A 23,266-nucleotide genomic window follows, 5' to 3' on the forward strand; every position below is an offset into this window, starting at 1 on the left:
ATTGGACTCCCAAGTCAATCTAGTTTATCACTCAACTGTAGTAATTTTGTATTTATAACAAGAGGCACTTAGAATAAAGATCATGAATATAAATATAAAAATAACCTAGAAGGCAAACATTATGTGCATATGAAGTAATCCATTTTTCAGAAGCTACAAGGATAAAGGGAACTTGAAACAGGATTGCGACAGCATCTTGAAAATAAAAACACTTTTAATGTATTTCAGTTTTAGAACATCCACTCTACAACTCTTGAGGTTGGGGAGGTTAATTTATTTTAGTTTTTTCTATATAAAAATATTCTTTAACATCTTTATTGGAGTATAATTGCTTTACAATGTTGTGTTAGTTTCTGCATCATAACAAACTGAATCAGCTGTATGCATACATATAACCCCTTATCACCTCCCTCTTGCACTTCCCTCCCACCCTCCCTATCCCACTGCTCTAGGTGGTCACAAAGCACCGAGCTGATCTCCCTGTGCGATGCAGCTGCTTGCCACTAGCTATTTCGTAGTGTAGATATGTCAGTGCTACTCTCTCACTTCCTCCCAGCTTACCCTTCCCCCTCCCATTGTCCTCAAGTCCATTCTCTACGTCGGTGTCTTTATTCCTGTCCTGCCCCCAGGTTGATCAGAACTATATATTATTCTTAACATCTTTATTGGAGTATAATTGTTTTACAATGGTGTGTTAGTTTTTTTTTTTTTTTAAGATTCCATATATATGTGCTAGCATATGGTATTTGTTTTTCTTTTTTTGACTTACTTCACTCTGTATGACAGACTCTAGGTCCATCCACCTCACTACAAATAACTCAATTTTGTTTCTTTTTATGGCTGAGTAATATTCCATTGTATATATGTGCCACATCTTCTTTATCCATTCATCTGATGATGGACACTTAGGTTGCTTCCAGGTTCTAGCTATTGTAAATAGTGCTGCAGTGAACATTGTGGTACATGTCTCTTTTTGAATTATGGTTTTCTCACGGTATATGTCCAGTAGTGGGATTGCTGGGTCGTATGGTAGTTCTATTTGTAGTTTTTGAAGGAACCTCCATACTGTTCCCCATAGTAGCTGTACCAATTTACATTCCCACCAACAGTACAAGAGGGCTCCCTTTTCTCCACATCCTCTCCAGCATTTATTGTTTGTAGATTTTTTGTTGATGGCCATTCTGACCAGTGTGAGGTGATACCTCATTGTAGTTTTGATTTACAATTCTCTAATGATTAGTGAAGTTGACCATCCTTTCATGGGTTTGTTGGAAATCTGTATATCTTCTTTGGCGATATGTCTATTTAGATCATCTGCCCATTTCTGGATTGGGTTGTTTGTTTTTTTGATATTGAGCTGCATGAGCTGCTTGTATTTTTTGTAGATAAATCCTTTGTCAGTTGCTTCATTTGCAAATATTTTCTCCCATTCTGAGGGTTGTCTTTATGTCTTGTTTATGGTTTCCTTTGCTGTGCAAAGGCTTTTAAGTTTAAAAAGGTCTCATTTGTTTATTTTTGTTTTTATTTCCTTTTCTCTAGGAGCTGGGTCATAAAGGATCTCTCTGTGATTTATGTCAAAGGATGTTCTTCCTATGTTTTCCTCTAAGAGTTTTATACTGTCTGGGCTTATATTTAGGTCTTTAATCCATTTTGAGTTTATTTTTATGTATGGTGTTGGGAAGTGTTCTAATTTCATTCTTTTACATGTAGCTGTCCAGTTTTCCAGCACCATTTATTGAAGAGGCTGTCTTTTTTCCATTGCATATTCTTGCCTCCTTTATCAAAGATAAGTTGTCCATATGTGCATTGGTTTATCTCTGGGCTTTCTAACCTGTTCCCTTGATCTATATTTCTCTTTCTGTGTAAGTACCATACTGTCTTGATTACTGTAGCTTTGTAGTATAGTCTGAAGTCAGGGAGCCTGATTCCTCCAGCTCCATTTTTCTTTCTCAAGATTGCTTTGGCTATTCGGGGTCTTTTGTATTTCCAAACAAATTGTGAAATTTTGTTCTAGTTCTGTGAAAAATGCCATTGGTGGTTTGATACGGATTGCATTGAATCTGTAGATTGCTTTGGGTAGTATAGTCATTTTCACAATGTTGATTCTTCCCATCCAAGAACATGGTATATCTCTCTATCTGTTTATATCATCTTTAATTTCTTTCATCAGTGTCTTATAGTTTTCTGCATACAGGTCTTTTTTCTCCCTAGGTAGGTTTATCCCTAGGTATTTTATTCTTTTTGTTGCAATGATAAATGGGAGTGTTTCCTTAATTTCTCTTTCAGATTTTTCATCATTAGTGTATAGGAATGCAAGAGATTTCTGTGCATTATGATGACAGTCTGCCAGACTCTGCTCCCAACCTTCTTTTTTCAGAAAGTGCCCATCTCCCCTAGCCCCACCATCCACATTTTAACAACGGGAGTTGCCCTGTGTGAACCACGTGATCTTAGGCCATGGCAACAGCTGATGGGTCCAGGGGTGGCCTCTGGACCCCAACTAGACAAGTCAGATTTCTTCCCAAGAAACGTGTGACTGGAACTAAGGTAGATGAGGTTCATCTTTCTCTGGGTTGCTGGCATGGAACATGCAGACTTGGCACTGCTGGCAGAACTATTCTCAGCCTGTGGAAATGGAGGGAAATGGCCTGCAGTGAGGAAGGAGCAGGAAGGAGAGGTGTGGGGACGGAGAAATAGAGTCCTCAATGGTGCACGATCCCAGACCCAGCTGTGTCCTGTCCCCAGGCCCCAGGGACACTTCAGGAGCCCTCCCCCTCTTACCTCAGGACACTTCTGGCTGGATCTCTTGTTTCAAGCAAACCAAGAGCCTGAGCAGCAGGAAATACACTGTATGAATGCGTGCCAAGCCCTGCAGGAGGAGACCTCACAGACTTGTCTGTGTATCTTGTCTGCTCCGCATCCCTCTCTCCTTCCAGAACAGCGTCCCACTCTGCTGGAAAACTGTTCCTTCCCTACCTTTCCAGCCATGTGGTTCTGGTGGAGGTTGTTCCCCCAACCCTGGCTACCCTTCACTAATATAATCCATAGCCTCCTCAACAGCCCAGTGAAGTGTCAAATGGTGGTTCTCAAAGTGTGGTTTGAGGGTCCCTTGGCAGTCTCCCTGGCACTTTCAGAGGGTCCTCCCCTTTTCACCCTTGTCATCTATGTGTAGCTGGATTTTCGTCTCATACTTCAACCAGCACAACACGTGGCAAGAGACTGAACACAGAAGCAGATACGAGGATTCAGCTGTCTTCTATCAAGCCAGACGTTGGAAGACATTTGCAAAAATGTAAAACAATGCCACTAAAGATTTTTGTCTTAGAAAATAGTTATTTTTCATGCAAATATTAAAAAAATAAAAAATAAAAAATATAAAGAAATCATACAACTCAACAACAAAAAACAGCTCAATTAAAAAACTGAGAGGAGGAGCTGAATAGACATTTTTCCAAAGAAGACATACAGATGGCCAAAGTACACATGAAAAGATGCTCAACATCACTAATCATGAGGGAGATGCAATTAAAACCACAATGAGATATCTCCACACACCTGTCAGAATGGCTATTATCAAAAAGGCAAGAAATAACAAGTGTTGGCAAGGATGTGGAGAAAAGGGAACACTCGTACACTGTTGGTGGGAATGTAAATTGGTGCAGCCACTGTGGAAAACAGTATGGAGAGTCCTCAAAAAATTAAGAATAGAACTATCATATGATCCAGCTATTCCATTTCAGAGTATTTATCCAAAGAACACAAAAGCACTATTTTCAAAAGATACATGCATCTGCATTTTCTTCACAGCATTATTTACAATAGCCAAGATGTGAACACAACCTAAGTGCCCATAAAGGGATGAATGGATAACAAGAGATGTGGTATATATACATATGTATACACACACACACACACACACACACACACACACACACACACACATACACAATGGAATTCTACCCAGTTATAAAAAAGATGAAGTCTTGCCATTTGCAATAATGTGGATGGACCTTGAGGGTATTACGCTAAGTGAAATAAGTCAGACAGAGAAAGACAAATACTGTATGATCTCATTCATATGTGGAATATAAAAAACAAACAAACAAAAAACCAAAATAAATGAATAACCCAAACCAAACAAAAACAAACACATAGATATAGAGAATAGAATAGTGGTTACCAGAGAGGAATGGTGTGGAAGGGTGAAATGGTTAAAAGGGATCAATTATACCAACAGTATGGTGATGGATGGAAACTAAATTTTTGGCGGTAAGCAGGCTGTAGCATGTAAAGGAGTAGAAACATAATGTTGTACACATAAAACTTGTTATAAGCCAGTTAACACAATTTTTAAAAAAATACAATGAAAAAACACATGGCTTCTCTAACATGTTTTCTATGAAGGCCAAAGGGAACCATGTAAGTGATGATGTACGCACATAGTGCTATACAGTTATAAACTGTTATGTGGTGTCTAAGGAACTTTAGATAAGGGATTGTGTCTGTCTTGCATTGTATTTTCCTCAGCTATTTGAAGTGAGGAGGTGTAGCTCTTAGAGTTGGGCTCAAGGTGGCAGTAATTATACATAATTGCACAAAATTACCACCAGCCCTGTGCACAAGTCAATTAAGTTCCTCTATAGCTCTACTCTTGTGACTTACAGTGTGTGTGAAATGACACATATTAATTACAGTAGTTGCAATTTGTACAAAAGAAAAATAAATAAGATCCTATACAAGTAAACACCGAGAAGACTTCTAGCCAAAGGAGATCTAAAGGAGGATTTCCTGAGGAGGAGACATTAAATTGGAACTCAAACAATGAAAAGGTTTGACCAAGTTTGGTTTGTGAAAATCCTGAAGCAGAAGGAAACACAGTGTATTGAAGAAACTTTGAGTAGTAAGCAAAGGGAAGAAGTGTGAAAGAGACTCAATTGGCAGACAATGAACCCATTGCTGTCGTCACCTGTATTCTTATGGATGATTCATATTTCTCTCCCTACTCCCTCCCAGGAAAACAAAAGACAGAAAATTTCTTGAGGCAAGAAATAGTGTCAAATTCACCAAGTATCCCCTGTAGAAGCAAAAGATTAAAGTGTAGTTAATTTTCAATATGCCTTTGATTAAGTCATAATTGGAGTTATTTTTTGTAGAAGATGAAATGAGACACAATTTTGAGGTTCAAGCACAATAATATGGATTAAAGAAAATGGAGCAAAAGAAAAACAAGAAAAAAAAATTTTACTAAGAAAAAATGCCCTTGTGAACATGTGATTACTAATTAGGTGCCCAGATCTTCACTACAGAAATCCCCACAGGTTAACCTCACTAGACTTCTTCCACAATAGTCTTTTTTTTGTTTGTTTTGCTTTTTGGTGCTGAAACCAAACTCAAGACTACTGTGGAGGTTGTGGAATGAACCTCCACAGTAGTCTTGATCTTGAAATATTTTAGAAATGCAGAAATCACTGTCTTGTAAGAGGAGAAATATAAATTAGTAAAAATCTCTGGAGACTAAAATGCAGAATGCTGTAATCTTGAAAAAGACTGAGAAAATAATGTATTTGGAAGGATTACAGTGAAAAATGGTGTTAGTTTAAATCATTTAAAAAGCTGACTAGTGCTGGCTATGTCATGCTGTGCCATGAGATAATTTCCTCCCTCAATTTCTTTCCTCTCAGGGAGAGAGGTTTTGAAGTTATAAGGTGATTTTGAAATTCTGCCCAAAAATGCTTGTAGCTTTTGTGCAGTCAGGAAACTGCACAATTTCCTCCTGTGAATATTTTATTCAAAATGAAGAATGGTAGCAGGCATACTTTCATTTAGTCTTTCATAACAAATTCATAGCTGAAAGAAGTTCCCACATTAAAACTTTCTTATCCAGTGAACTTAAATGTGGTTCAGTAAAAACCAAAGTTCCTTAAATTGGGCTCAAATTAAAAGGTGAGTCATCCAGCTACTTCTCCCTCCTTCACTGTTCTCAGAGTGGCAGTGGCAGGAGGAGATCCTGTAAAACCACAAGAAAAAAAGCATCCATGTTGCTGCAAATGGCAAAAATTCATCTTTTTTATGGCTGGGTAGTATTCCATTTTATATATGTACCATATCTTCTTTATCCATTCATCTGTTGATGGACATTTAGGTTGTTTCCATGTCTTGGCTATTGTAAATAATACTGCTATGAGCGTTGGAGTTCGTGTATCTTTTTGAATTAGTGTTTTTGTTTTTGTTTTTGGATATGTACCCAGGATTGGAATTTCTGGGTCATATGATAGTTCTATTTTTGGTTTTTTTTTGAGAAACCTCCATACCGTTTCCACAGTGGCTGTATCAATTTACATTTCCACCAACAGTGTATAAGGGCTCCCTTTTCTCCACATCTTCTCCAACATTTGTTATTTGTGTTCTTTTTGACGATAGCCATTCTGACATGTGTGAGGTGATATCTTGTGGTTTTGCATTTCCCTGATCATTAGTGATGTTGAGTATCTTCTCATGTGCTTGTTGGCCATCTGCATTTCCTCTTTAGAAAAATGTCTTTCAGTTCTTCTGCCCATTTAAAATTTTTTAAATTGGGTTGTTTGGGTTTTTTTGATGTTGAGTTGTATGAGCTGTTTATATACATTGGATACTAATCCCTTATTTGTCATATCACTTGCAAATATTTCCTCCTATTCAGTAGGCTGTCCATTTGTTTTTTTGATGGTTTCCTTTGCTGTGCAAAAGCCTTTAAGTTTAATTAGGTTTCATCTGTTTATTTTTGCTTTTATTTCCTTTATTTTAGGAGACAGAACCACAAAACTATTCCTGTGATTTAAGCCAAAGATTGTTCTGCCTATGTTTTCTTCTAGGAGTTTTATAGTATCCAGTCTTACATTTAGGTCTTTAATTCATTTTGAATTTTTTTGTATACTGTGTTAAAGAATATTCTAATTTCATTCTTTTACATGTAGATGTCCAGTTTTCCCAGAACCACTTATTGAAGAGACTGTCTTTTCTCCATTGTATATTCTTTCCTCCTTTGTTATAGATTAATTGACTAAATTTGTGTGGGTTTATTTCTGGGGTCTCTATCCTGTTCCATTGATCTATGTGTCTGTTTTTGTGCAAGTACCATACTGTTTTGATTACTCTACCTTTATAGTATAGGATGAACAGACTAATTTACAGTAATGAAATTAAATCAGTAATTTAAAAACTCCTAACAAACAAAAGTCCAGGGCCAGAAGGCTTCACAGGCAAATTCTAACAAACATTTAGAGAAGAGTTAACACCTATCTTTATGAAGCTAATCCAAAAAATTGCAGATGAAGGAACATTTCCAAACTCATTCTATGAGGCCAGCATCACCCTGATACCAAAACCAGGCAAAGATATCATAAAAAAAGAAAATTACAGGCCAATATCACTGATGAACATAGATGAAAAAATTCTCAACAAAATAATAGCAAACCAAATTCAACAATACATTAAAAGGATCATATACCATGATCAAGTGGGATTTATCCCAAGGATGCAAGGATTTTTCAATATCCACAAATCAATGTGATACACTACATTAACATACTGAAGAATAAAAACCATATTATCATCTCAATAGATGCAGAAAAAGCTTTTGATAAAATTCAACATCCATATATAATAAAAACTCTCCAGAAGGTGGGTATAGAGGGAATATAACTTAACATAATAAAGGCCATATATGACAAACTGACAGCTAACATCATACTCAGTGGTGAAAAGCTGAAAGCATTTTCTCTAAGATCAGGAACAAGAAAAGGATGCCCACTTTCACCACTTTTATTCAACATAGTTTTGGAAGTCCTAGCCACAGCAATCAGAGAAGAAAAAGAAATAAAGGGAATCCAAACTGGAAAAAAAAAAAAAAGAAGTAAAACTGTCACTGTTTGCAGATGACATGGTACTGTATATAGAAAATCCTAAGGACACTACCAGAAAACTACTAGAGCTCATCAGTGAATTTGGTAAAGTTGCAGGATATGAAATTAATATACACAGATATGTTGCATTTCTCTACACTAAGAACAAAATATCAGAAAGAGAAATTAAGGAAACAATCTCATTTACCATTGCATCAAAAAGAATAAAATAACTAAGAATAAACCTACCTAAGGAGGCAAAAGACTGGTACTCTGATAACTATAAGACACTGATGAAAGAAATTGAAGGTGACACAAAGAGATGGAAAGAGATACTGTATTCTTGGATTGGAAGAATCAATATTGTTAAAATGACCATACTACCCAAGGTAATCTACAGATTCTATGCAATCCCTATCAAAATACCAGCGACATTTTTCACAGAACTAGAACAAAAAGTTTTAAAATTTGTATGGAAACAAAAAAGACCCTGAATAGCTGAAACAATCTTGAGAAAGAAGAACAGGGCTGAAGGAATCACTCTCCCTGACTTCAATAAAAGTAAGTTTAAAAAAAGACAAGAGATAAGTGCTGGGAGTATTTGGAGAAAAGTGTACTGTTAGTAGGAACTTAAATTACTTCAGCCACTTTGGAAAACAGTATGGATGTTTCTCAAAAAATTAAAAATAAAAGTACAGTATGATCCAGCAATCCTACTTCTGGGTATATATCTGAAGGAAGTGAAATCACTGTCTCAAAGATATATCTGCACTCCTATGTTCATTACATTATTATTCCCTGTAGTCGAAAGGGTTGAAGCAATACAATTGCCCATCCATATATGGGTATGTACACACACACACACACACACAATGAAATATTATTCAGTCATGAAATGAGAAAGAAGAAAATCCTGCCATTTGTGACAAGGTGGATGGACTTTAACGGGATTATGCTTAGTGAAATAAGTCAGACAGAGAAAGACAAACACTGTATGATCTCACTTAAAGGTGGAATCTAAAATAAACAAACTCACAGGATATAGATTGGTAGCTGTCATGGACAAGGGCTTGGGAAAAATGGGAAAATGTTAGTCAAAGGGTATGACATTCCAGGTATAAGAGGAATAAATTCTGGAGATCTAATGTATTGCATGGTGACTATAGTTAACAATACTATATTATATACTTGAAAGTTTTTAAGAGAGTGTCTCTTAAATATCATCACCAAAAAAAGGTAATTATGTGATGTGATGAAAGTGTTAGCTAATCTTATTATGGTGATCATTTCTCAAGATACAATGGTATCAGATAATCCCATTGTACATAACTCATATATAACACAATGCTATATGTCAATTATATCTCAACAAAGCTGGAAAAAACCAACAACTCAGATACTATCTTTTTCCTGAAGTAGGCTGAGGCTTGGTTTTAGGCTTTGTTAGGAAGGTTCTAGAGTAGTTGCTAGTCTACTGTATAAAGTTCACTCCTAATTAACAACTTCTCAATTTTGTTAGTTTGATGCCCAGGTGCTAAATATGTGTCTCTATTTTGGCAGCATTCAACGTTGCCTGCACTCTTTGCTCTCTTGTTCTTCTGTTCTGTTCTCAAACTCCTAGGGGCTGCTCCGTGGTGGACCTCATTTTATCTCACCCTCTTTATGTGCAACCCAGGACTCAGTCAATGAGCCCTCTGTATAGCTCCCTTCTCTCCAGATTCCAGCTAGTTAGGTACCATGAAAACTAATATTTACCCCTTCACCTGGTGTGACTGTCATGCTCTACTTTGACACCTGCTCACTGGCCTGCAATCAGGAAATCTTCCAAGGTAGAGATCTTGGGCAATTATAAAGCTTATGTTCTGAGTTTTCCTTCTCTCAGGGATTTTATTCTTGTGCCACCGGTTGTTTGAAGACTGAAAACTCTCACCTCATGTTATTTTATTGAGTAATATTGCTGCTTATGGTGGTAAGCTTCTCTGCAATCACCAGAAACAGAAGTCGATAGTTATATTTTAAATATTGATGTTAGATATTTAATTTTTTAGGTGATATTTACTGTCACTTAGAATAGATTTAATTCACTATTCATTACTTTTTGCTCATTGCATGTCCCTATGTGGGGTCTGAAATCCACATATTTAAGATGTGAGAATAATTAGATAGAGTTGGAAAACTAATAATGAGTGTACCTACAAATCAGAGAAATGGGACTAGATATTCCACACCAGCTAGGGATAAGGAAGCTTCTTGCAAGTATTGGTATCTTTGTGTCAATCACCAATGGTGCCTCCTCCGGAGAAACCAATTACACAAATGTTCCCCTTCTGGGGGATTTAGTTGCAGAAAATAACTCTTTGTGTGGACCAAATAAACCTTGCCCCAGGGCACAGGGTTTATAGATTTGAACACAGGGCTGTGGGACCAAACTGCATCACCTTAGGCTGGCCCTGGTTAGGGCCTTGTCCTTTGGAAATCACATTCAGAATATAGACCTTAATGTTGATGAGGCTCTGTGTGCCCCACCCTGTATGGCTCATAGTGCACAAATCAACTACCCGCAAGCGGCTCACTTCTGCAATAAAGAGACCATATCCAGTACTTTTGGAGAACGATGACCTTTAAAAAAGAAAATTTTATTTTTTTACATGATGAACATTTTAGATAATAAGTAAATTTTATAAAAGAAAGTAACAGTAACCTAATCCACAGCTCAGGTATAAAAATCTCTTAATGTGCTGGGTTATGTCTACTGAATCTATTGTTTAAATATAAGTCTCAACTTTAAGAGTATCAGTATTAAAGCCACCTGAAGATTTAAAGGGGGAGGCTCTCCTCTTCAACTTTCAGAATTAAATGAAAACTGGTTGGTCCTTCCTATCTTCTTAGTCTTGATGACCTTGAAGGAGAGATAAGACACAATGAGATCCTAGCAGTTGACATTAAGTGCTGCTCATTTTTCTCCCTTCACCCACACTTCATGTCTTAATAGTCTCCCATAGTCTCATCTCTCATAATCTTTCACATCTACTGAATTTCAGAACTCATTATGCTGTTTTACACTTTTGAGGACATGCATGTGTCATTTTCTTGGCTTAGAACTCTTTCCAATGTCTTTACTTTGCTGAGAAAAAATAGTAGCTAATGCAGATTAATTTCTCACTTTGTGTTGGACAGTGAGATAATGTATATGTATTGTCTCACTTAGCTTTTAACCAACCCTATGAGATAGAGACTTTGACTCTTTTGGAGGACCAATTAACCTGTTTCTCCAATACCAGGCAACTAGTGAGTGCTGAAGCCAGGATTCAAATCAGGTCAGTCCCATTCAAAGCCTTGCTCTTGACCACTATGTGAAATTATTCCCCTGCCCTCCTAATGTCTTCAAATATTTTATTATTTAGCACTAGTATCAAATCCTTTTGAAATCTATATGAACGTCATTTCCTCGCATCCTTTAAAAAATCCTCCACTTACAAACGAACACAAGAGCATTGTGTTTTCCTCCCATCTGCTAGACTCTATATGTAAGAATATAGAAACTGGTGCTCTCAAAACCCAGACAAAATTATTTGCCTTTCTGGAAAACTAATGTTTCTCCATCCAGTTCCCACCTGGATGAAGCTGTGATTTCCACATGTGAGTTTCACTTTCTGGTCAATTGTTCTCAGTTGAAAGCAGAAAAGTCGAAGTTTGTCTCCTTCCTCACACTTGATATTGTGCCATTTTCCATTCCCGACAGCATCCATCTTTCCTGTATTATCCTGTATTTCATAGATTATGTTCTTCTTATTTACTTTTTTCTTCAGCAGAAATTTAATATTCAGGGCCTGAAAATATAGTAACCTCCATATGTATGAGAAAGACCCTTGTGACACAATAAACACAAGATATAAAAAAGCAGTTATAGGCACAGATATGCATACGGCTTTGGAAAGGTCTTCTCTGAGAACTTTCCTTTTATTATCTTGATTTTTTATTTTTTCTTTCTTTTTCTAGATGTTTTCTATCTGGCAATTCTAGAACAGTGAATTTTCTTCCTATTTTCTACTGCTTCCACCTTAAGGGCAGCTTTGTTTCCTTAAAACAACTGGAATCAGGGGAATCAGAAATCCCTGATGAATATTTGTGGCTCCTCTCCTTATGCAGAAATGAATGAACATCGACTATAACTTTTCACTTAATAGATTATAAAAAATCTATATAACAGGTTAGGTTCTGGTAACTCACTAATTTTTTTCTCTACCTTCTCCATTTACTCACTCTTCTCCAATATTTTATTTCCATTGATGTAGGTTTCACAGTTCACACTCTATATGTATCACTCATGTAAGCTATGACTCATCAATTCTATAATTGCATTTGTAGGCATGGTCTCAAAGATAGTGTAAGAAAGTAATGGAGGTAAATTAAGGGGCTATCTTAGGAGACACTTATACAGGTTTATGAAGCAGTTAATTATGTAAGATGTAAGGTGAGTTCATAGACGTCTGTAAATTTTAGGGGGGATTTAAGATATCATACTCTTTAGTACCCTGAATTTGGAAATTGACATATCAGTAAAACTCTCTACGCCTTTGTTTTTGATAAATAAGGGAATTAGATTACCAATTTTCCAAATACCATGCAATACAATATTTCTTCAATTAGTTGTTCATGAATAACTGATTAAATGAATGAATAATCTAGAGGAGACAGCACTGAATTGTTATATCATTTGCCTAACTGTTGAATGTATATGCATTCAGGAGAATACAAGCCAATCTCTTTATTACTCTGGATGCATGTCGCAACCAGAATTCAATCTGAGTAAGGCAATCCATTCTTCAAAGTAAAAAGAAAGTGATGAATTTGCAGTGGAGTTCTGAGATAAAATTATTAGAATGTGCATATTGATTTATACCCTGCACAGTCCTTGTTCATGGTGTCTGAGACCAGGTAATTATAACTGGAGAAATGACAAGGTTTCTTGGTGAATCTTTTCAAGGACTTGCTTGGAGGTATCTTGGGTAGAAGAATGCTAACACGCCACCCAATCCCATTTCCTGTTATGTGGCAGACTTGACCACCTATCTCTAGTCAAGAAAGAGAACTGAGAACTGAGTTCCAATATTCAGTCAGTAAGCAGAGCTTGGCAAATGAAGACATTCAATTTCAGGCACTGATCGAGAAAATGAAAAACAATTTTAAGAGATTACCTGATATAACACAAACAACCCATACATAAATGTTCCCGACGCTTGCTTGCGAAGACTATCTATCTTGGGAGTTTCTTTTGCTCTTTTGACAATGCTGTTTGGAACTTCAGACTTTTGATCAAGACCAACTTCAGACACAGACGATGCTTTGTTTATCTCCAGGATTCCTCTGCATTCAAAGTAATCTGATATGGTAATGACCTTCTGCTTTGTGAATTTCTCTTTAAGGTTGGTGTTAAAAACCTTCACTTGGAAAAACTGACTTGCAGTAACCACTGTAGCATGAAACATTGTGTTTTTCCCCCCTCCTGGTGACTCATATTCAAATGGCTCTGCTGCTTTCAGTACCATCACTGTCATTGGGCCCTTTTGCAGGACACTTCTCCTGGCAGCTACTTTACTTTGGACCTGCGTTTTCTGGTTCTGTATTGGACAGAAACAGGAAAATAAACTTACAAGTTTGAGCAGGGAACACGAAGTCTCTTTCTCTGAGTGAAACCTCAGTCATAACATTGGGCCACACAACCTTCCTAAATATTTGGACCTGGAGTCAGGCTAGAAAGGAAGTGCTTAATGGAAAGGAAACAGTAATGAACTGGTAAAGCTTAGTATAAGGTAGCAGACAACAGGAATAGAAGTTAGACTATCCATTATAAACAGAATAATCTTTCTGAATTAAAGCATGATCCTCAGCAAGAGCAACACAGAGCCATGGAGGATGAGAACATTGTCATGAAACATTTGAGGGATAGATTAAAATATAATAATAAATTCAAATATGTCCTCTACTCACTTAAACGACTAAAGAAAATAAAAAGAGTGAAAAAATAACTAAGATAGCATTGCAAACAGAGAACGGTGCCTACCACAAACCACAAACATTAAGGGTTTTCAAGTATCACTAGAGTACCCGGGGCCATTGTGAGGATTCAAAATATTGCCTCTTCCAAAGAATAATAGTCTGCTACAAGTAGTGAGAAAGACATGCAGTGGCTCAGAATTCCCTGTTCTAAACTGGCTCAAATAAAAGATATCTGATTAGAACCATGTCCTCTTCAGTGTATCCACAGTATTTCTCAGTGGTTTGGATGTTAACAGAAAAACAGAGGACAGGTTTGTTTACCTCTAATCTCCTCTCTCCACAGTGGCCTGATTTGATTGAGTTGCAGCAGAATACTTTCATAATGGGAAAGTTGCCTGATCTGTAATAGGAAGTATGGGAGGCAAGCGGGGTGGGGAGGGGGGTGTCATGTATTCATGAAAGATGGAGTCAAGCTATCTACCTCCACAGACCAGAAGTTCTCAGAGTGGTCTGACCTGGGGTATTACACATGGTGATCACCTGTAAATGATTGGACTTTACCTGGATATGGCTTCTCATCAATGTGACCAATTTACCATGACAAAGGAAACACCTTTGCCAAAGCAAGTTTGTCAATAACAATAGTTATATACAGACTAACAATAGTCACTGTGAAATGCACCTGTTACTGACTTGAGGAAAACTTGGAAAAGAGAAACAGGAAATGTGTACCTCAGGAAGTGAGTGGAAGATGGAGCTGATGATCAGGCCTGGGGAGGTGGAGGAAGGCCCACGGTTGTGGGTGTGTTGGTTACTGAAGGGTACAGAGACTGAATCTGCTCCTGAGATGCCTTATTCCTTTTTGTTCCAGTCTCTTCTTCAGTTTGTTTTTTTTTCTTTTCTGAAAGTAGTTTAATTTCTCTGTTAATGGTTTTCAGTATTAAAAGAAGCAGAACATATTTTCATTACATTGTAGTAGGTTCTATTTATATGAAATATGATGTCTTTGAAAACTTCAAGTAGTTCCAACCCACCACCAAAAGAGATGGCCGGGGACTTCCCTGGTGGCGCAATGGTTAGGAATCTGCCTGCCAATGCAGGGGACACAGGTTCGAGCCCTGGGAAGATCCCACATACAGCAGAGCAACTAAGCTTGTGCACCTACTGAGCTTGCACTCTAGAACCTGAGAACCACAACTACTGAAACCCCTGCACCTAAAGCCTGTGCTCCGCAAGGAGAGAAGCTACTGCAAAAAGAAGACCATGTACCGCAATGAAGAGTAGCCCCTGCTCGCTGCAACTAGAGAAAGCCTGCGTGCAGCAACGAAGACCCAACGCAGCCAAAAATAAAATAAATAAATTTATATATATATATATATAAAAAGAGACGGCCGGTAGGTAAGAATGGGCATATAGTTGCATTAAAAAAGGGATGGTTGATTCACACAGACATGTTACTACTCCAATCACCTCTGTGTCATAATGGGAAGAGCACTGTTCTTAGAATTAGAAAATCTAGGTTTATGTAAGCACGAGCAAGATGTGTTTTCAATCTAACAGTTAATATCATCTTTATAATGAGGATGATGTTACCATATCTATGTCACTTAAATTTTTACTATATTTTTATTGTGCCTCACTCTTTTCCTGGCAAAAAGATGATCCATAATTCCTCAATTTGGTAAATCTGATCTGTTGGAATATTAATAAAGAACCAAGTGCCTTAGCAGAGTTCCTTCTGTGGAACTACAAGCTTACCTGAACCATAGGATTCTTCCCTACTCTTCTAGGTGTCAGAGCACTACTTGTGGTAGGTGCCGGTGTAGCAGAGCTTGTTTCTTTCTGATTTCTCTTTTTACTGAATTTTTCCTTTTTTGTCTTAGTTTGCAACTGATATAAAAACAGAGACTCAATAAACCCAGAGGAGCTGTTTGAAGAGAGCTGAAGCAGTTTCAGTGTTATTTCCCCTCAGCTCCTGCTTGTGGGTCTAGGTGTGCTTTTGTCTACCTCTACTGCATTAGCCATTCTGGCTGCAAGGGGACCAATAGTAATAACACAGGCAGGGAGACTGTCTCCTGCTTCCTCAGTCCTTTTTGTACTGACTCCCTGTGCAGTGTTCCTTCTGTCCTCTGGATTCCCATGTACCTCAGTTTAACCCTTTCTCTACCCTGTTCTCCTATCATGTCCTTTAATAAAACCCAAGGTTTCCATGATGCTGACTGCTTACTCATGTTATTTAGAAGATCTGTTAAAATTACAGAAGCCAGTGAAAGGAACTATGATACAAATTGATGAGATGACAAAATGGTGATATTGGTCTTTGGATTTTTAAAAATTTTGATTTTGCCTGGTGATTTTACAAAAGTTCTTCACATCTCGGAGAGGTAGTTTTTTATGTTAAGTACTGCTCCATCTTCATTACTAGAAGGAGTAATAACCATGGAGCAAATAGTCTTAATAGAACAGACTCATTAATTGGTTAAAGGTAAATGTTTTTTAAATAAATCACAAATCTTAAATTACTATTTCGTCATTTTCTAACATTTCTAATGTACTGCAAGTTTCAGCTTCTCATCCATTTCCTCTTTCTTTCATTCTTTATCCTTACCCTAAATACAACCTCCAACATACAGCCACTTTCCTTTATAGGAAAGGGGTTGCCCTAAGTTGTCAAACCTGTTGGCTGCTGCAGTACTAACACTTTCATGGCCAATGAGTCATAAATTGGGAAAAGAATATATTAACTATGAGTCATAAATTGGGAAAAGAATATATTAACTATGACTAAGGTGGTGTCCTAGTTAAGATTGGGGAGGGCCAGAGAAGAGCGAGTGTGGGTGGGATCTTCTTTATTACCTTTTAGCTTCTCCTTTCTAAGTTCTTTTACAAGGTCTTTAAATGTTTCTATGTCTTCTAACACATCTATTAGTTTGTTGACAGAGGTAGCACCTGGGAATTTTTTTTCCCATCACATCAGCAATCTGAATTTTGTTGTATTTATCTTGCTTTTTTCTAGTCAGTTTTAAATCCTGGGCCAGTAAAGACTTAATCATGCTAAACTGATAATCATTCATGTTCTGTAATCCTTTCACCAGAACAACTTTCTTGTATTCATTTACCATGTCTCAAGTTATGGATGACCCTACAAGAGAAAAATAACATACAATGTGACACATTTATACAGACAATTTAAAAGACTGGTTGTGTCTATGTGAGTGAGCGGGCCATGTGAAAGTGCTGCCCTTGGGTGTATGTGACAAAGAGGTACTCTTCACTACTAAGTGTGTCATTTGGAAAATGTGCTGAGAGCTGCTGCTTTAGGAAGAGTTAACTTTTTTTTCCTTATTAATGATGCTAGTTGAGTTGGATCAGGGGTGGGTATGGTAGAAGGATGCCTGGAAACAGGACATTTTTACAGTGTTTAAAATATGGGCTGTATAGTGTCAAAGTCCGTGGTGCTCCTCCCATCCTTCATTAGGGCTAGATCCTGGCTGTGAAGGTCTGTGGTTGGGTCCTGACTCCTCCCACACCCACTGTGACTGAAGTGACTGATGTGCAAAATAGGCTGCAGCTTCTCACCTTATATAAATATCCTTCTGCCACAGCACTACAGTTGCATGCTGGGTACCTGCCTTTGTCCACTTTGCTCTTCCTTTAGTCCGTTCTCATTAGCATCATCTCTCCTTGGGGCTTGGACCACGTCCTTTGTGCCCATATCACTGTCCCTTTGCTGGACTTTTTTTAAATTGGGGTATAGTTGCTTTACAATGTTGTGTTAGTTTCTGCTGTAAAACGAAGTGAATCAGCTATATGTATATATATATCCCCTCCCTCTTGGACCCCCCCACCCCCATCCCACCCTTCTGGGTCACCACAGAACACAAGCTGAGCCCCTGCGCTATACAACAGGTTCCCATTAGTTATCTGTTTTACACATGGTATTGTATATATGTCAATCCCAATCTCCCAATTCTTCCCACCCCCCTTTCCCCCCACTGTGTCCACACATCCATTCTCTACGTGTGTCTCTATTCCTGCCCTGCAAACAGGTTCATCAGTATCATTTTTTTAGATTCCACATATATGCGTTAATATACAATATTTGTTTTTTGTTCTTTCTGACTTACTTCACTCTGTATGACTTGCTGGACTTTTACCTGCTCTCTAATGCAGAATCACAGCATTTATTGTCTGGGGTTATTTAATAGTTGGCTTGAATTTCTTTCTTCCAGACTTAATCTCTCTAATAAGTTATTTTCATAGATAAAGTTATCTCTATAAACTACATTTCTACCCCACTTGAAATCCTTAAATAGTTCCCCATTTTCTTTATGAACAATTCCTTATCCTTAGCCTAGCTAGGAAGGCCTTGAAAAATCTGACTCTTTCTTACTTTTCCCACTTTCTATTTTTCATATTTAAGCTCCAGAACTTTATAGCATATCTTGCTGTTCCAGACCCTCTCATGAAATATATTTCCGATGTTTTTTTTTTTGAAAAGTAGATCTAGGGAGTACATGGTCTTCATGAAACTATTCAAATTTAAAAGTCTCCCAACTTATACAATATGCAGAGGTACTCAGCCTGAATCCAATCATATGGAAACCCTTACATGGGATATTTTACATATAGTGTCCTAAACTCTGATATAATACAGCTTATGAGAATCACTATTTGTGAAAAATGACACTTCTATCATTTTTTTCTCCAATACCTTCCCCCAACACATTGACTCAGGAAATAGAATATGAGTGTTAAGACTTCAGACTTCAGAGTTCAGGAGATTTGGCTCCTGGAACATAAGAGTTTGGCTATATAGTTCAATGAATACAATTAGAATATAAAAGATTGATTTGTAAGATTAGATTGAAAACTCTCCCACAGGAGATAGGTTGAGATTAAGAAATAGAAAATAGAAAAGAAAATGTAAAACATGTCGGAATACAGGTTGAAATCCCCATGTTATTAGTTGCAGAAAACTAAAAAGAAAATTAGGAAGTATTTGAAGAAATAATGGGATAAACTTCTTGGAATTAAAATAACATGAACATCTTCTGATTGATCAGGCCAATAGAATATTGAATAAGAGAGTGAAGGAAAAAATCCACACCAAGACATGCCACAGAGAAACTGAAAAATATCCAGAAACAAGATCAATTTGACAGCTTCCAGAGAAAAAGTGTAGATCACTCACAAAGGTTCAAAATTAGATTCTCGGCAGCAAAACTGCATGGAGTATAATGTCTGTAACCAATCCATATCTGTACTTTTGAAACCTCCCAAAAACGTGAAACCAAAATTGTATGTGTAAATCTGGGGACAAAATTTATTAGAAAATTACCTGATGTGAGATGGCAGGAGTCTGTGTAATATCTTTTAAAAATTCCACTTTAGTGTGAATGTTCATATGTGTTCCTCCTGAAATAGTAGTGCATTTGAGATGAGAGGCAGGACTTAGACCTGACTGAGCCATGTATGGAATACACTACATATGGTGTGTGCCTTAAATAGTCTTTCTTAAGTCACTCGAGTTCTGAACTCCAAACCCTGGTGACCTCAAGGGTTTCAGAGAGGTGTTGCTAGCATAAATTGAAGGAAAAATAATTTTGAAACAGGAATCTTATATTTAGCTAAAACAGCTCTTTAAATGTGATGGTCTATAGATGATCCTCTGAAAATGACCAACACAATTAACCAGAAGATTTGCAACACAAAGACACCTACCAAGCACTCTTTTGGGAATAGTATTAAACAAGAAAGTAAAGAAATGGGGTAAAAAATGCTGCAGGCTAAAAAGCAAAATGGAACAAGATATTAAGTATTTTAATGTTTTAAAAATAAATGCAGTCTTGTCTGGAGAGAAACAAAACAGGAAGTAGGTCAACATGTTGACATGATGGTAGGGAGAAATGATTATATGAGTGTCCACTAAGTTACTTGTTCTTTTTTTTAAAAATAAATTTTATTTATTTATTTATTTATTTTTGGCTGCACTGGGTCTTCGTTACTGTGCAGGCTTTCTCTAGTTGTGGCAAGTGGGGGCTACTCTTCGTTACGGTGTGTGGTTTCTCTTGTTGCGGAGCACGGGCTCTAGGCGCACGGGCTTCAATAGTTGTGGCTTGTGGGCTCTGGGCTCTAGAGCACAGGCTCAGTAGTTGTGGCACATGGAATTAGTTGCTCTGTGGCATGTGGGATCTTCCTGGACCAGGGCTCGAACCTGTGTCCCCTGCATTGGTGGGCAGATTCTTAACCTCTGCGCCACCAGGGAAACCCAAGTTACTTATTCTTAAGGAGAAGTTAGATGTATAAATAGACAAAGAAAAAGAAGGAAACATAGAATAAAAATTACAAAAAGTACTATAAGCTAACCAAAATACAGCATTTTACCTAATGTGTTTCATATATATATATATATATATATATACACACACACACACACACACACACACACACACACACACACACACACACAGGAGAGAGAGATGACCAGCAATGAAGTTTAATTAACCAGTCCTGGGAGTGTTAAACCCATTAAAAAACAAAGTTTTCAAAAATCTAACTATGTGTTGTTGACTAAAGGTCATTTAAAGGTTTTTAAATATAGTTACAAAAAGTTTTATCATGCAAACATTAAAGAAAGCAGTGTATCTGTATTTGTGTAGCTTTAAATAGACCTTAAGATAAAGACTCATCAGAAATGGAGTTTTAGTACACAATGATAAAAGGTTTAAGTTCCAGAAAGAACTTACCTGGAACAGTTTAAATTCTGTATTTACCTAATAGTAATAAGTATACATTATTATTAATATATATTCATTCATATTATTATTCATAGTATTATGTAGCATATTTCTCTTTCTTTCACTATATTTACACATATACAAATAACATTTATATTAGATATTGAGAGAACTATAAGGAAAATTTGACAAAATCATGATTATAGTTGAGATTTTAACATATTTTAATTACTGAAAAAGGTACCCAGAGATCTTCTCTGATAAAACCCTGACAAAACTCACCTCACTGAAAATTCTTCCACAGTAGTCCAAATTTAGAGTTCTTCATAAATGCAGCACTCAATAATTGTTTTGTTTAAGTAGGAAGATAAATCAGGAAAGCTCTCAGAAACTGAAGTGCAGGATGTTATGATATCCTGAAATGAAGAAAATGAAGTTTTTTCAAAGATAGCATGGAAAAATGTCACTGGTTAGAGTCACTTAATAACTTGACTAGTGCTGGTTACCTCACACCATGGGATATACCCAGAGATAAAGAGGTTGTGAAACAATGTTGAGACTCATCTCATCAATGTCCTTCGATTTGTATTTCCTTAGTCAAAGAAACCAAATGGTTTTCTTCTGTAAACATCCTAGTCGCAACGAAACATTAGAGATAAATTATTGTTTATTTATTTACTTTACAAATGTCTGAAGAGTTACAACATTAAAACTTTTTTATCCAGCAGACTTAGCTGTGGATCAATAGACACCAAAGCTCCTTAATCAAGGCTCTTACCTCAAAGGGGAAAGGAAAGTCACCAGTTACTTATTCCTCCTTTTCTGTTCACACAGTGACAGTGGCAGATCTTGGTTAGAAGCATCTATCACTACCAATACTTGACTGTACTTCCTGGATGGAGAAAAATTGCCTGTGAAGTTGCCTCTAGTTTCAATATTACGTGAAATATTTACATAGTTATTAACAGTTGACATACCAGAGGCATAAAATCATTATTTACATGTAATTTCTTCCTAGAGTATTTGGAAATAAATTTTGCTCAAGTTATCCTCTTGCCTATGACAAGTATCCACTACTTCTATGATTCACTTTCATGATTACACTTGCCTTTCAGAATTATTCACAGAATCACAAGTGAGTAATGGGCTTATATCATCACTGCAATGAATCCTTCAAATTCTGAAAGAGCAATGACCTTCTAGAAGGGTTGAGGACTTAATAAATACTTTTTCTACATTTTTTCCCATATAGTACATTGGGAATAATTTGAAAAATAATCCTGAGATGTCAAATAAATGAAACCAATCAGTAGATAATATTGTGGTAGCCCACTATCTGATCTGTAAGAAGGATGACATCATGAAATGAAAAATGATCCCAAAGACCTGGTACATTTAGTAGATGATTTGAGGTCTCCTGAAAGGAGAATAAAACTGACTGGGTTAATTCAAACTAGGTTTGTGGAGTAGAGAGTTGAAGTCTAGATTAAAAAAAAAAAAAAAAAAAATCTGAATATGCAGGAGTAAGTCAGGGAAAACCAAGGAGGATTTGGCAAGAGCACCACAATAACCAGTAGGTTTTCATGCATTTCCATTACAGACTTTAGTGCTGCTTATGTGGACGTGTTGCGTTGTCTAAATGTAAAGGGAAGAGAGGGACTTTAGGCACTTCAGAGGGTCCCAATCCACAGACCAGGAGGCAGAGGACACATGACAGGAAGGACCATGAGTCAGGGCATTTTCTTCTCCTGTTACTAGAAACTCCTCAGTTGTTTCTGCAGCAGAAATGAAACCATATGCAAGCCCCAATGTCCCCGCTTTTTGAAGTAAAAGGTTGACTCAAGAGTTAATGATCACTCACCTCCTAGAGTAATGGAAATAAAAACAAACAAAAAAAAACCAAATGGGACCTAATATAACTTAAAAGCTTTTCCACAACAAAGGAAGCCATAAACAAGGTGAAAAGACAACCCTCAGAATGGGAGAAAATATTTGCAAATGAAGCAACTGACAAAGGATTAATCTCCAAAATATACAATCAGCTCATGCAGCTCAATATCAAAAAAACAAAAAACCCAATCCAAAAATGGGCTGAAGACCTAAATAGACATTTCTCCAAAGAAGACATACAGATTGTCAACAAACACATGAAAAGAATCTCAACATCTCTAATCATTAGAGAGATGCAAATCAAAACCACAATGAGGTATCACCTCACACCAGTCAGAATGGCCATCATTGAAAGAACTAGAAACATAAATGCTGGAGAGGGTGTGGAGAAAAGGGAACCCTCCTACACTGTTGGTGGGAATGTAAATTGATACAGCCACTATGGAGAATACTATGGAGGTTCCTTAAAATATGAAAAATAGAACTACTATATGACCCAGCAATCCCACTACTGGGCATATACCCTGAGAAAACCATAATTCAAAAAGAGTCATGTACCACAATGTTCATTGCAGCTCTCTTTACAATAACCAGGACATAGAAGCAACCTAAATGTTCATCAACAGAGGAATGGATAAAGAAGACGTGGTACATATGTACAATGGAATATTACTCAGCCATAAAAAAAGAACAAAATTGAGTTATTTGTAGTGAGGTGGATGGACCTAGAGTCTGTCATACAGAGTGAAGTAAGTA

At 37.0% G+C, this 23,266-nt stretch overlaps 1 protein-coding gene across 1 annotated transcript; it reads right to left on the bottom strand.

Annotated features, from left to right (window-relative positions):
- Positions 1 to 413: 413 nt before the first annotated feature.
- LOC309618650 (myeloid cell nuclear differentiation antigen-like) lies at positions 414 to 19,945 on the bottom strand. Its single transcript, XM_082372758.1, is given in 5 exon segments — positions 414 to 11,683; positions 13,079 to 13,579; positions 15,639 to 15,770; positions 16,693 to 16,845; positions 16,847 to 19,945. Coding segments are annotated over 5 exon segments (1,194 nt in total). The 5' UTR covers positions 17,003 to 19,945; the 3' UTR covers positions 414 to 11,431.
- Positions 19,946 to 23,266: the final 3,321 nt, after the last annotated feature.

This window comes from Balaenoptera borealis, assembly GCF_965194805.1.
Source record: "Balaenoptera borealis genome assembly, chromosome: 1".
Lineage (NCBI taxonomy): Eukaryota > Metazoa > Chordata > Mammalia > Artiodactyla > Balaenopteridae > Balaenoptera > Balaenoptera borealis.